This window comes from Rutilus rutilus, assembly GCF_951802725.1.
Source record: "Rutilus rutilus genome assembly, chromosome: 24".
Classification (NCBI taxonomy): domain Eukaryota; kingdom Metazoa; phylum Chordata; class Actinopteri; order Cypriniformes; family Leuciscidae; genus Rutilus; species Rutilus rutilus.
Genome location: NC_140228.1, coordinates 14,729,448 through 14,743,703, shown reverse-complemented (window position 1 = coordinate 14,743,703; position 14,256 = coordinate 14,729,448). Strand labels below are relative to the sequence as shown.

Below are 14,256 nucleotides of genomic sequence, written 5' to 3'. Positions count from 1 at the left end.
ACAAACCAAGCTCGTCCAGTCCTCAGCTACAACTAGTGTTTAAGAGCGGGTCAAAGTAGATGGGCAGCCAATTAAGATGGGCAAGTTCGTGGGCAGCCAATGAAGACCATAGCAAATGCAAATTAGTTACAAACCTACATAGGTTTGTCCAGGAAGACTGGAATTACCGATGACTAATTTCATGCAGTTCATAGACATATGCTATGAACACCGGTCACCATAGACAATAACTCTATTTATAAAACTATTACATTCACAAAGAGCTGTATTACACACTGCATTCATGAAAGGTCATATCCGAAAAAGCATAATAGTGGCACAAGTCAGAGTGTTACAAACTGTATTGTACATTTACATGGAAAATCAACAACAATTTTAAAAGCCATTATTTAGACTCTGAGTTTCATCTATTGCCAGGCTCACTGCTAATGTTTCATGGCTGTTCTTGAACCCAAAACACTGAAGTTTAAATGGTTTACTTTAAACACCCACCAGCGCTAGTTCACATAATAAGACTGTAATTTCTAGCATAATTTCTTCACTGAGCTTCTCACAGTCAGAGTCACCGTGGCCCCTCTCGCTAAATACCAGCGATTGGCATCTGTGGTTACTTCGATATCTTAAACATGTAAATGTGAGCGACAGAATTAAACTGATGAGGCAGAACCCTTGTGTTTAGACTTGGTTTAGAGATAAGCATCTTCCCCAGCAGATCCTGTCTTGCAGTAGCAACATTATTGAACATACTACAAACATAATTTAGTCCGAATTCTTCAGAAAACATAACCACTAGCTTTGATAATTCCATCTGTGTTAAGCTTTGTTTCAAAGTTAAGTTCACTTCATAATGTTCCATGATATGGTCGTGTGTTTTGTTGTAATTATACCACTTTACATTTTATGTAATGCTTAATGTTTGTGTTTTCTGTGGATGTTTAGGAGCTGCTGAAAAGAACCCCAAAGAAACACAATGACTACTTGATGGTGCAAGAGTCGCTGCAGGTGATGAAAGCTGTTTGCTCCAGTATCAATGAGGCCAAAAGGCAGATGGAGAAACTGGAGGTGCTGGAAGAGTGGCAGTCTCATATTGAGGGCTGGGAGGTACACACACACACACACACACACACACACACACGCACACGCACACACACTCACGCAGTGGCGGCTGGTGGGTTTTAAAATAGAGGAGGCACACAAAATTTTAGTGGTCGGATTTTTTAACTGCTTTAAAATGTTTGTTTTTTTTGTGTGTCACTTATAGACAGCATATTTATAGAAAATGACACACACATCACAACAATATAAATATAAGTTGACACACCTAGTCATATAGCCTATCACTTGATGTCCATATTAATAGAGCGCTTTCTGACGTTTAGTGAAGCTGATTGCTGTAGCCTATATCCAACTTTGCATGGGGTCTTCTTCCATTTTTAATTTGTAGTGTTGTTTGAATAGTAGTTTAGTAAATTTGTTTAATCAAATATTCAATATCTCTACTCTCCATAGTTACATCAGTGGTAGCAGTTCAAACTAATATCTCGTAATTTACATCTCGTCGATGATTGGTTGATATATCAAGGGAGGCTAGCCTCCTCTGCCATGTTACTTTTCTCAACACTCCTAATCACTGAAAATGAAATACTTTATGGTGATAGGCTTTTTTATTTATTTTACCAACGGAGGCACAAGTCTCCGGCTATGGATTTGCCTCCCCCTCCCATTCTCTATCCCCTCAAACTCGCATTTAACACATTCAGGACATTCAGGGAAGCGGTAGTTACACTCACAGTGGTGAAATTACAAACAAGAAATACACATTCTGAGACATAAAATGAATAACTTGGAATTTTATTAATTTTATTATCTGCCATTTTCAAAATTTCAAAATTTTGGGCAAGCTGTGCCCCTTGCCTCCCCTGACGAGCCACTGGACTCATGTTGGGTTTCCATGTTTTATGGGGTCTTTCCATAGACGTAATGGTTTTTATATTCTATCCCCCTACACTAACCCTACCCCTAAACCTACCCATCACACAAAACCTTCTGCTATTTTTAGTTTTCAAAAAAGATCATTCTGTATGATTTATATGCTTGTTTCCTCATGGGGACCAAAAAAAAAATCCCCACAAGGTAAAAATTTGGACATTTGGTCTCCCTTTGAACTCTATTTGTGCTTACTAAGACAACCTTAGGGATTTGAACAAACCCTTAACCCTAAAGTATTAGGGTTCGGCATGTAACATCCTGCAAAGTTTAAGTTTCGGCCAAGAAAGATATCTTACAGCTTGTGGCTTGTTGAGGAGACATGCGATTTAAATTTTCAAACTTATGATTTCCCTTGATGGACACTGAAACGTTCAAAAATCCCATTGATTTGCTCTGAATACTTTTAAACAGTAGTGTAAACTCCTTCACCTGAGTTAGTTTGACGTCAGAAGATACAGTGAGAGACACCATCACTAACCCCCCCAAAACTCCATTCTTGTCAGTGCTTTTGATGTAAACGATTGAAACCCTAAAATACTAAGTCCTAATTGAACTTCATGCTTTTGTTCGTCTTTTCTTTCAGCCTCTGTACAACCTCTCGCTCCACCCACCAGCTCAGATGAGTGCTCTTTAGACTATGCCAGCACTGTCTGCTCTTTGCATCAATGCCTTTAATTAGACCCACTTTGTACGGTAGCGGCCGCTTGACCATAGCACGAGATTAACTCTGCCATTATTCATATTCAGATGGCTGATTAGAGCTGAAATACTTTCACAAGTGCTCTATAAACTAACCACAAACTACATCCAACATGCAGACTTGTTCTACCCCCCCCCATCACATCATTTTGCATGCAACACGTGACCCATCAAATAACCAGCAGGTATCGTCGAATCCAGTTCGAAACTCATTTATCCTCCAGACTTCCCCCTTAATAACGTGTGACTGGGCATGCGGCTGCCGGCCAAGGGTAACAATAGCGGTGATTGTGTGGGCAGTGTGGGTTCTGTGCTTGGGGTTTATGTAAGAGACCCGTCCAGTGAGGTTTTAAATGAACGGGGAGCTGGGTGTTTTTGGAGAAAGACAGAAAGAGGTGAAATAAAAGACACAGACATGGTGAACTCACACTGATTAGGACATGCAAGTTGACGAGGACATGAATGAATTCAGTCAATAGAATGACTACAGGGATAGTTCAAGAAAAGAAAAAGGAAAAGGAAAACACCCGTATTACTTTTCTCTTCCGTAGAAGACAAAATGAGAAGTTTAGCACAATGTTTACATTAATAATTTATATTATTAACATGTATTTAAATATACACTTCGATTTATTCAGAAAGAATGCATGAAATTGATAAGTGACAGGCTTAAAAGTTAAGAATTTTACACTGTTAAAAAAGGTTTCTGAACTTTTTAATCAAAGAATATTACGGTTTCTACAAAAATATTAAGCAGCGCAATTGTTTTCATCATTGGTAATAACTGAAAAAAGTTTCTTGAGGACCAAATCTGCATATTAGAATGATTTCTGAAGGATCATGTGAAAATTCAGCTTTTGCCTCACAGGAATAGCTTGAATTTCAAATATTTTCAAATAGCTTTAAATATTTTAAATCGTAATAATATTTCACAGCATTACTGTTTTTAATACATTTTTGATCAAATATATGTATCCTGGGGGGACGCCTAAGATAATCTTACAAAAAAGTTAAAAATCTTACAGACCCAAACCTTTTGCATTTTTGCTTATTAGTCTGTTTTGCATATGCACATATTCAAATGTATCATCAGTTACGAGACACATGGAAGTTTTTCCTTTTGGCATCATGGATGTCAAACCTGGTGACATACTTGAATGAGATTTGAGAATGCGGCATTTTAATAATAGACTTAAATGCGTCTTACTAGTGTATGAACATGGAATAAAGTTGGATAGACTACTTTTACAGTACTTTTAGTGTTTTCTTTGTCATTTTTGGAGCTTGACAGGCTCTGGCACCATTCAATTTCATTGTATGCTTAATTTATAATTTTGAATATTTTGTGTGAACAATCCCTTATTTATTTGGGTTGATTGGGACACTTTTTGCCATTGAGATGACGAGATGATGGGAAAAGTGTCTCAATCAACTTGAATTCGCCCTATTTACTTTTAAGACTTTAACAGAGTCTAAAAGTCTGGGTTTTGTGAGTGTGTGTGGTGTTGCTAATGCCGTTTTGTGTTGATGAGATGCTGCAGTAGATGTGAGTCATTTTATCATGGTGGCACTAGACTGAGTTAACGGTTGTGGTCAGTGTGTTAACCACAAAGGACTCTTTACTGAGTGTTCAGTTGAACTGTCTCACGTACAACTTCCTGTGTCACTGGGATACGGTATGAATACTTCACAACATGCTTTAGATCTATTTTTGAGCATATTTTGCAGATGGCGATACAGAAGACTGTGTTTATGCTTACATCCTTTGAGTCTGTTTACCCATCTGCTCCATGAGTCACTGAGCCGTCACGTATTCAAGAATTCATGTAATGTATTTGTAAGCAATCGTAATAAGTTCAAGTCTCACATGTTTAGAGATTAAACCGCAATGACCGCAGCTATTTTTAAACGAATCTCGACAGCCTTGCATATGTAGTTGTGTTTTAAGAAAAACATTCACAAAACAAAGACCATGTTGTTTTAGCATTCAGGGTGCGTGTTGAAATGATCTTAGCCAGGTTTCTCTGTCCACATCAACCATTGTAAAAACACACCGCAGAATGAAAAACAGGCGGTCAGATTTTTATGAGGGAAATATAGTGGAATGTTTTAAAAAGACAAACATGGGTTTTGAAACTGAAATTTGTTTTAAGATCTGCAATTTCTGCAAGATTGTTTCTGTCTGCAACACATATCTGAGCAGTCACACCCTTCTGGTAGGCGAGAAATTATATACATTTGGTCTGTGTGGCCAGAGCTGTCACCATAAGTTTCACAGAGGATGGCAATGAATATTACGGGGAAATTTCAGTGCACCATTTAGTGGTACGCACTGTTCTGAGTGCAGTGACTCTTCCAAAACCGCTTTTACGAAGTTCACAATGACCTCTTGGAAGCAGCTCCCAAATCTGTTTTAGCCTTTTGTGCTTCATTACTGGCCTTTTGCCTTCCTGTTACTTCATATCCAGGAAACAAAGCCTTTGATGGGACGCACACGCACAAAGAAAGCAAAGAATCTAAGATTTGCTTCGGAATCGTGAACTTCACCCCCCATTAAATGTGAAATACATCACTGCATTAATATGTGTTCTGGAACTGGAGGGAGAGGAAGAGGGTGTCTGTTCTCACAGGCTGTGGGTGGAGATGGGATGAGAGGGTGCTTTTTCCACAGTAGTGTCCAGAAGTGGCCGATTGTTCGTTATCGCTGACCTCCCGCGCATGCAGATGTGTGTCCTTCACAGCAGGTCTTGTGAAGCAGTGATGATGCAGTGTTCATAAAACTCTACTGACCAGGAGCACTCTGGGAAATTAGATAAAGTGTGGGACTGAGACAGTATAAGGGGGAGGAGATGGGCCAGAAATTGTGGGAGAAATTCTAACACTTTGGGAAAGCTGGCAGCTAAAGGAAATTAAAGAATATTTGTAGACATTGCTAGTGATAGTTTTGGAAGCATCATTATTTTCAGCTACTATTATACCAAAAAAAAAATAATATTTTGAACAAAAAATAAATATCAGTTTCTATTTTTATTTTTTTTATTTTTTACTTTTATGCTCTAATGTACTTTACTCAGGGCTCCAACATTACAGAAAGCTGAAAAGAGATTAAACAAAACATAACATTATATTTATTTATAATTTATATATATATATATATATTTTTTTTTTAAGTTTGTGGTTAGTTTATAATTATATGTAATATAATATAATATATTTAATACTTGTTTGCTCTATTTTTGTTTGGTTTAACTTGAAGTACTAAAATAAATAAAATAAAATAAAATAAAATAAAACTAATAACTAAAGACTTCTTTTTTTTTAACTAATAAAATACAAAAACACAATGAAATGGCAAAACAAAGTGACATGACAAAAACACACAACAAAATGACCTAAACTTTTGAAATAAGAGTGAAATGTAAAAATAAAATAATTACAAATATTTACAAAAATTATAATAGTATGTCAATGAGGTCCCACTTTATATTAAGTGGCGTTAAGTACTATGTACTTACAGCAAAAAATAAGTACAATGTACTTATTGTGTTCATGTTGTATTGTAAAACACTTTTGCTGCTATTGAGGTGTGATACGGGTAAGGTTAGGGACAGGTGTGGTGGATTGGGTAGGTTTAAGGTGTAAGGGAAGGGTCAACTGCAATTACAAATGTAATTACATAAATGAATTACAGCTGTAATTACATGCAGGAATTTTTCAAATGTAAGTACAATGTAAAAACATGTAGTTACACAATAAGTACATTGTATCAAATTATTAATTTCAATGTAAGTACATAGTACTTAAAGCCACTTAATATAAAGTGGGACCGTTTTTTTTTTTTTTTATGATATACTTTTAACTTGGTTTGTTCTGTTTTCCTCACTCAGGGCTCCAACATCACAGACAGCTGTACAGAAATGCTCATACAGGGAGTTCTGCTGAAGATCTCTGCGGGGAACATCCAGGAACGCATCTTCTTCCTCTTTGACAACTTGCTGGTGTACTGTAAGAAGAAGAACAGGTAAGCTTTCACTATCACCTGTCAAACCTTTCAGCTGCCAGCTGTGTTGGGTTTTAATGAGAGAACAGAGAAGCTCAAAGTAATGGTTCTGTGCTGCGCTCTGTTACAGGCGTTTGAAAAACAGTAAGACGGCCACTGAGGGTCCTCGATACCTGTTCAGAGGCAGAATCAACACTGAGGTCATGGAGGTGGAGAATGTGGATGATGGAACAGGTGTGTGTTATTCTGTCAAATAATTCTTCCCAATTCCATCACCGCTTATATGTTGCATCATAAAACATAGTTTAAAAATGAAAATTCTGTCATCATATACTCACCCTCTAGTTGTTCCAAACCTGTATGAATTTTTTTCTTTTGCTGAACACAAAAGAAGATATTTTGAAGAATGTTGGTAACCAAACAGTTGATGTTGACTTCCATAGTATTTTATTTCCTACTATGGAAGTCAGTGTGGTCCATCAACTGTCTGATAACTGACATTCTTCAAAATATCTTCCTTTGTGTTTCCTTTGTCTAGAATTTTCATTTTTAAGTGAACTATTCCTTTAAGGAAATAATTCAACTTTAAATCAAATCCATTCATCATTTACTCACTCTCATGTCATTCCAAATTCAGTGTTATTTCAGTATCATTGAAATACTATTATAGTTATTATTATTTAAAATGAGGTTTTATTTGTATATTTTCCATTTTCATTTTAGTTAAAGGTTTAGTAATTTAGGCATTTTATTTAAATATGCAGTATGTTTATATAGTTTATTTCAGTTTTAATTTTCGTTATTTTAGTACAAGCTAAACTGAATGAAAATGGGAAATGTTGCCTTAGGAACTATCTGACTGAAATATTTCAGTTAAAGTTGATTTTATTTCAGTAACAAAAATATTATTTTATTATTCAGTAGTTATTTTTTGTTTTATATAACTATAATAATTACTTGATTTCTTCCGTAGAACACAAAAGAAGGATTTTAGCAGAATGTCCTGGCTGCTCTTTTCCGTATAATGAAAGTGAATTGGGAAAGTGAATATCAAGCCCCAAATGTGACAAAATAACACTGTAAAAGTAGCTCAAATAAGTATTGTGACACATCAAATTCTTTTAAAATAACCGTCATGGGGAAACTAACAAACCACATAGCTTTATTTTTACTGAAATGCTGTTTCAAAGTGTGTGGAGTAAGCGTTTAACTACTTTAACAGCTAAAGGTTAGAAAAGTGGCATTTTCTGGGCAGGATGACAAGCACTTGGAGCCCTGTGACTGGATGAACTCTTGAGTGGAGTGTGTCTTGGCGAAGGAGGAGCCCTGATTATCAGTTATATTTGTAGAAGCAATGATTTGCTCCCTGGCGGACCTAATATCTGGCTGCTCTGGAGATGGATGGGTTTCAGTCCACAGAATCTAAACAAAGCCAACACCGCCGCATTTGCTTGTGGGTGTTTTCCCATTCTCCCCAATGGCTCTGTGTAAAATCCAGACATAGACTATTATTCGCCTGTAATGAAAGCTGTTATGCTGATGGAGACGTCCTGTGCATGGCTGTAAAGGGGCACTCTAAGTCATAGATGGAGTGTTTCTCTTTGATTTGGGTTTTGAATTGTTTAAATGAAAGAAAGATCACTCAGGGAAAAGCTTGTAGCATTATGTTATGAATTAAAAAACTGCAAGGGGCCAATGAAGCGTCTTCAAATGGATGAGACTTCAAATAAAAGTTGAGAGCAATTTGGGAAATTGGTTCAATTGAATCAAAGGAAGATTCTGCCTGTGGGGGTGTTAAACCACCAGTGGACGTACAGATGGAGGCTTGTAATTTGTCCAGTTCCTGTGCTGAACTGAGAGGCGTAATCATTGTAACACACAAGCCATTCATAGGGGAAGGAAACGCAGGCGCACGTATTGATTGATTATGATGCGAAAGAACGGCCCATTTCTAATGCATGAGAAAAGAAACTGATGAATACATCTCAGCTTATTTGTTTTTTTGCTGAGGTGTTTATTCGCATATGGGTTTCAGAGTTCTACTCAGTCAGACCTTGCTTGTAGGGCTGTCATGATTATTGCACATTCATCATACAAATAAGATTACATACTGTATAGATTATTTATTAAATACGCTCATTTTTACGTTTCTCTTTGTTAAGAAGCATGCAGTCTTAAGTGCGCTTTTCAAATGAACTCACTCATGTATTAAGATTATTGTAATGTGTATTATTTCACTTTATGTTAAACTATTGGCATAATTGCACATATTGATAGCATTTCAGGTCGGACCACTTTAGTCATGCATATAAATGTGTATATATATACATTATATATACATTTAATCAATAAATGAATAAATTATTATATATAATTATTAAATGTTGAATGTATTTTTTTTAGATGAAATACTTTTTAATCCAATTATATGACTTTAATAACTGATTTATTCATAATTAATCATCAACTCAAAATTCATGATCATTACAACCCACCTTGGTCGCAAAGCATAGAGTTAGATTTTGAAGAACGTAGAGAAGAACTTATCCCAAAACAATGCATGAAAATGGTCACGAAACCACCACACACAGTATTGTTTGAAAGTTGCAACAAAAAAAAGTTCTTGTTCCTCCGAGACATTGATGCAATCAGTGCTTCAAGATGGGTTTTAATTCCTTGCCTGTTCTTCAGGACTGTTCAAATAGCGTGTCGATTCTTCACGGCCTTGTAATTAGAGCAATTGATTCGTCGTCTGCCTGCGATCCATTTCATTCATGGGCTGTTTTGTTTGTTGCCTGTTTCATGTGGGAATGTTTCATTTGCTCTGAACTTTACTGCTCTCATGGGCTGTTCACACTGCTTTGTTTATGCCCAAGAACATCTATTTTGTCATCTGGGCTGCTTTGATAGATAGCCTGGCATACAAATGTGGATGGAAGGCAAGAATGCGAAACGGAGAACATTGCTGGTTGTGCCACATGTAGACAAACGGGCCACAAAGACAAAAGGAAAATATGTGTTGGAAAATCCAAGGAGTGGCCTGGGAGAGCTATAAAAGGCATCTCTGACAGGCAGACATTGATTACTTGTCGTGTTTTTCCTCAGCGGATTACCACAGCAGCGGGAACATCGTGAACAACGGCTGGAAGATCCACAACACAGCGAAGAACAAGTGGTTCGTCTGCATGGCAAAGACTCCGGAGGAAAAGCAGGAATGGCTGGAGGCCATTTTAAAAGAGAGAGAAAGGCGGAAAAGTGAGTAGTGATTATACCTGCAGAGGCGCAACATTTTTACATTAGGGCTCACAAGTTAACAAAATAAAGTCTTAATATAAGATTTAATGGTCATATTTTGCTGTACAGAATTATTTTTTTTGTATATTATATATCATGTTATATTATAAACAAATTAAATATAAAGAAATTAAAATTTGAAAAAAGAAATATATTTACACAGTGATACACATCTTTTTTTTTTTTTACCAAGTATTAAGGTAAGTATGGCCACTACCAATACCGATACCTCAATTTTTTTCAAAGGATAAAATTTGTAATTATATCCATTCAACATTAAAAGCTTCAATTTAATTTAATTGAATCTTTTTATCATTTTTAATTATAAAATTATATAGTTATTTTAATTTATTACAATAAATTAATCTAATTAATTGCAGTTTAATCCCACATCAAATTTGGCTGGGAATTCCAAAAGATATAGTCATTATTGTGTTAAATGAGAAAAGCATCAAATACACATTACAAAAAGTAGCTTTAGAAAGAAGTATTTTATTTGATTCAACAGAGAATTTATTACGCATGAACTTAGATGCTACAACGGCCATGATTTATTTTTATTTTTTTCAGAAGCTGCATTATATTTAGATATATTTACAGACCAAAACAGTTTGGTTACCAACATTCTTCAAAATGTCTTTTATGTTCTGCAAAAGAAAGAAAGTCTTTCTGAAACTACATGAAGGTGAGTAAATGTAAATAAACAGAATTTTCATTTTTGGGCAAACTATCCCAAAATTTCAATTTCAATTTCAATTTCAAATTTTTTATTTTTTATAAATAATAGTCTAAAGAAGAAACTAAAACTTTCAGTAGGTGCCGGTAAATGTCTAAATGAGTACGTTATTGAGTCATTCATTCATTCGATTAATTCAAATGGCTGATTGATTCAGGAATGAAGTAAATGGCTCTCTTTATGAATGATCCATTGAATCGTTGCTTCACCCGATTGATTTGTTCAAAATGCGGATTCATTCAGAAATGAAACACCACTGTGTGTTGTTCAAAGACGCAAAGTTCTGCTCTGGCTTTACAGGTTATATATTCATTAGCAAAATTTAGCAAAAACAGACAATATTGTGTCTAAAATTAACAATATTAACTTATTGAACTGTTGTATAAAATCAATGTCACATTTGCACTCATGCTATTCGGGACAAAAACAGCACTTGTGTGATATTGTTACGTTACTCGAGTTAAATTGCTTATTTCTACCATATGATATAAATATGAGACAAAAACTCATACATCGGCATTTTTGCTCTGATATCTTGAATTTTAGGAGCATTCTAACAGCATTCTATAGGCTACATCACGCAGTGAGTTTTTGCCCTGCATCATGTTATATACATACAATGTATATATACACTGCACTATACAAACAACACATAAGCAATCTGTGTAATTCTGGGTTCAGAAAGTGAAATCTTTCTTCTCTTATTTGCTTTTCCAGCATTAAGACTGGGCATGGAGCAGGACACCTGGGTGATGATATCTGAGAAAGGCGAGAAGCTTTATAACCTCATGAGTAGACAGGGCCACCTCATTAAGGATCGCAAGCGCAAACTCACCACCTTCCCAAAGTGCTTCCTCGGAAGGTAGGTCAGCGAGAGCCATCTTCCTGTGCTCTGTCTGTGCAGATAATGGGTAGACTCCAGGAGAGATTACAATAGGGGTCATGGCCTGTAGTATCATGTGAGAGCGAGTGACACGCTGAGAACGAGAGTGTCTAGCTGTAGGAGTGACTGCAGTGACAGGAGCACATAACATTTCATTTTGGTCACTCATAAATAACAGAGTAGTGCAGTATAATGGAACTACGGATGGGCAGCATGCGGGTGAATAGATCTGTCTACTGTTCATGATGAATGGATCTCAAAATCGTCCATTTCTGTGCTTATAAGTCTGTCTTTTCTTGTAGAGTTCGTCTGTCTCTTGCTTTGCTTTTCCTTCAAAAAATCGAAGAAATCATATCCTTTTTTGGTTGTGGCTCTTCTTTTACGAGCAGTTTTTATACACGCTTCTTATTTAGCAGTGTAGCTACAGTAAATCTGGTCTATTTTCTGGTCAGAAATCTCTCAGACGAGAGATTTCTGTATTGTGTGTCTGGAAAAAAAACTCAGATAACGCAAAAATCGTCATTTTGCGTCATCGGAGGCTTTTTTGGCCAGAGGCTAGAGACTACAGCCAGAAGTAGGAGCTCGTTCCGCATGCTTTCAACCCGCCCATAGGGGGTGGGATCTCACGATAAAACGGCGTCTTTTCAGTTTCGAGTCAACTAGTAGCCTAGTTGTCTCATTTCTTCCGATGCTGCCCTCTGTAACCGGTAGGTGTGGCTTGGGAGTGGCCTCGTAGGGCAGCGAAGCAAGTGCATTCTGGGAGTTGTTGTCTTTCATCCACATGAGCCAAAAATACATTTTCTGGCTTTTCTCAGTCTAGAAGGCACCAACTTCTAAAATAATTTCACATTTCTACTACATAAATGACCCAATTTAAATACACATTCATCTTTCCAGCAGTGAAATATCACTTTAAAGTACACCACCTTTCAAAATTTCTGTTTGTTTTATTTAGTTATTTATTAAATTATCTTATGCTCACCAAGGCTGCATTTATTTAATTGAAAAAAACAGTAATATTGTGAAATTTCATCACAATTGAAAATGTTTCTGAATATTTTTTTAAAATGTAATTTATTCCTGTGATGGCAAAGCTGAATTTTCAGCAGCCATTACGCCAGTCTTCAGTGTCACATGATCCTTTAGACATCGGTTTTTGATTTGGTGTTTTCAGTGTTGAAAACAGTTGTGCTGCTTAACATTTTTGCGGAAACTTTGAAAAAAAAATTTGGGTGAATAGAAAGCTTAATTTATTTGAAACAGAAATCTTTTGTAATATTATTGATGTCTTTACAGTCACTTTTGGTCAATTTAATGAGTACTTACTGAAGTAATTTTTTTAATCTTACCCCAAACTTTTGAACAGTATTAGCAACCTAATTTACTTAACCCTGGGTTAATGTCTTTTTAAACCCCAGGTTAATGCCACTTTAACCCAATTTTTAAAGCAACAGCACTTTTTTTGCAATGTTTTACACTTGTAGTTTTGATTACACTTTATTTTAAGGTGTAATTATACATTTAAAGGCGCAGTTAGCAATTTCTTAAAAACACTGTTGAAAGACTGAGCACCACAACACGCTTGTAGCCAATCAGCAGTAGGGGGTGTATCCACTCATGCTGGGAGAGGAGAGAGAGTGAGTGAGTGACTGAGGGAGATTTGAAGAAAGACTGTAGAAAGAGATGACTGAGAGACAATACAAAAGAGAAAATCTCAGAGGAATATCACTAGACTATGAACAGGTAAGAGCTTTACGACCTGGGTTAATATTAGAAAAGCTTTCAAGCACTGGGAAAACCTAAAGCGGGAAGGCCTGAAAACGGATGCCGACTTTACGTTGTCTTTGTTCCATATACGTGAGTAACACTTGTTTTGCTATGTTTCACAGAACCAAGAAATGCTGCTGTTTTATTGTTAGCTATAGTAACAGGACAGTTTTGAGTGTCATTGAAACATTATTTTGCTTTGCTTCAGCTAGGATAAAGAGACATGCACTCTTGCATTGAGAATTTGTGTATTTTGGAGGCAGAGCAATGTGTTTGTTTGGGTTTGGGATTTCAAATTTCAACTGTTTCTCAGAAATCACTTACTGCACCTCAAGTATTGAGTAATATTAATAATTAACTACATGTACTTACTAGAGGATTAGGGCTTATATTAGTTGCATGTAATTATGCATAATTTATAGTTATTACTATAGTAACTACATGTAACGTGTAACAAGGACACTGTATTATAAAGAATAACCACAGTTTTGTAAAAGACATTTTAATGCCTGGGTTATGAAATCATGCACGACTTTTGCATTGTTAACCTCAAATTGCAGTGCTGAGGTATACAGTGTGAAACGATAGAATGTTACAGCAAGCTATTTAACATCAACCAACCAATCATAAACTGCCTCAGTGCTTGCCTCATTAAATATTCATGCCATGTGTTTCATTTCAGCATTTTAAGGAAACAGTAACAAAGCTGAGATTTTTTTTTTGGTAACATTTCCACTTTTAGACAAGCGGGTATTGAAACACATCAACATTTTGTATGTAAACCAGAGTTCTCGTAAAAGGACTAAACCATGGAAACATGAACAACATAACCCAGGATTATGTCAACCTAAGGTTTAGAATACTAGCTTAACACTTTCAAATGTTTTT

At 36.1% G+C, this 14,256-nt stretch overlaps 1 protein-coding gene across 1 annotated transcript in view; it reads left to right on the top strand.

Annotated features, from left to right (window-relative positions):
• Positions 1 to 14,256, top strand: part of prex2 (phosphatidylinositol-3,4,5-trisphosphate-dependent Rac exchange factor 2) — a 145,956-nt gene that overhangs the window by 43,630 nt on the left and 88,070 nt on the right. The window contains exons 6-10 of the mRNA XM_084398619.1: positions 940 to 1,101; positions 6,576 to 6,709; positions 6,819 to 6,922; positions 9,794 to 9,943; positions 11,436 to 11,580. Coding sequence (XP_084254745.1) covers positions 940 to 1,101; positions 6,576 to 6,709; positions 6,819 to 6,922; positions 9,794 to 9,943; positions 11,436 to 11,580 — 695 coding nt within the window. The remainder of the gene's footprint in view (positions 1 to 939; positions 1,102 to 6,575; positions 6,710 to 6,818; positions 6,923 to 9,793; positions 9,944 to 11,435; positions 11,581 to 14,256) is intronic.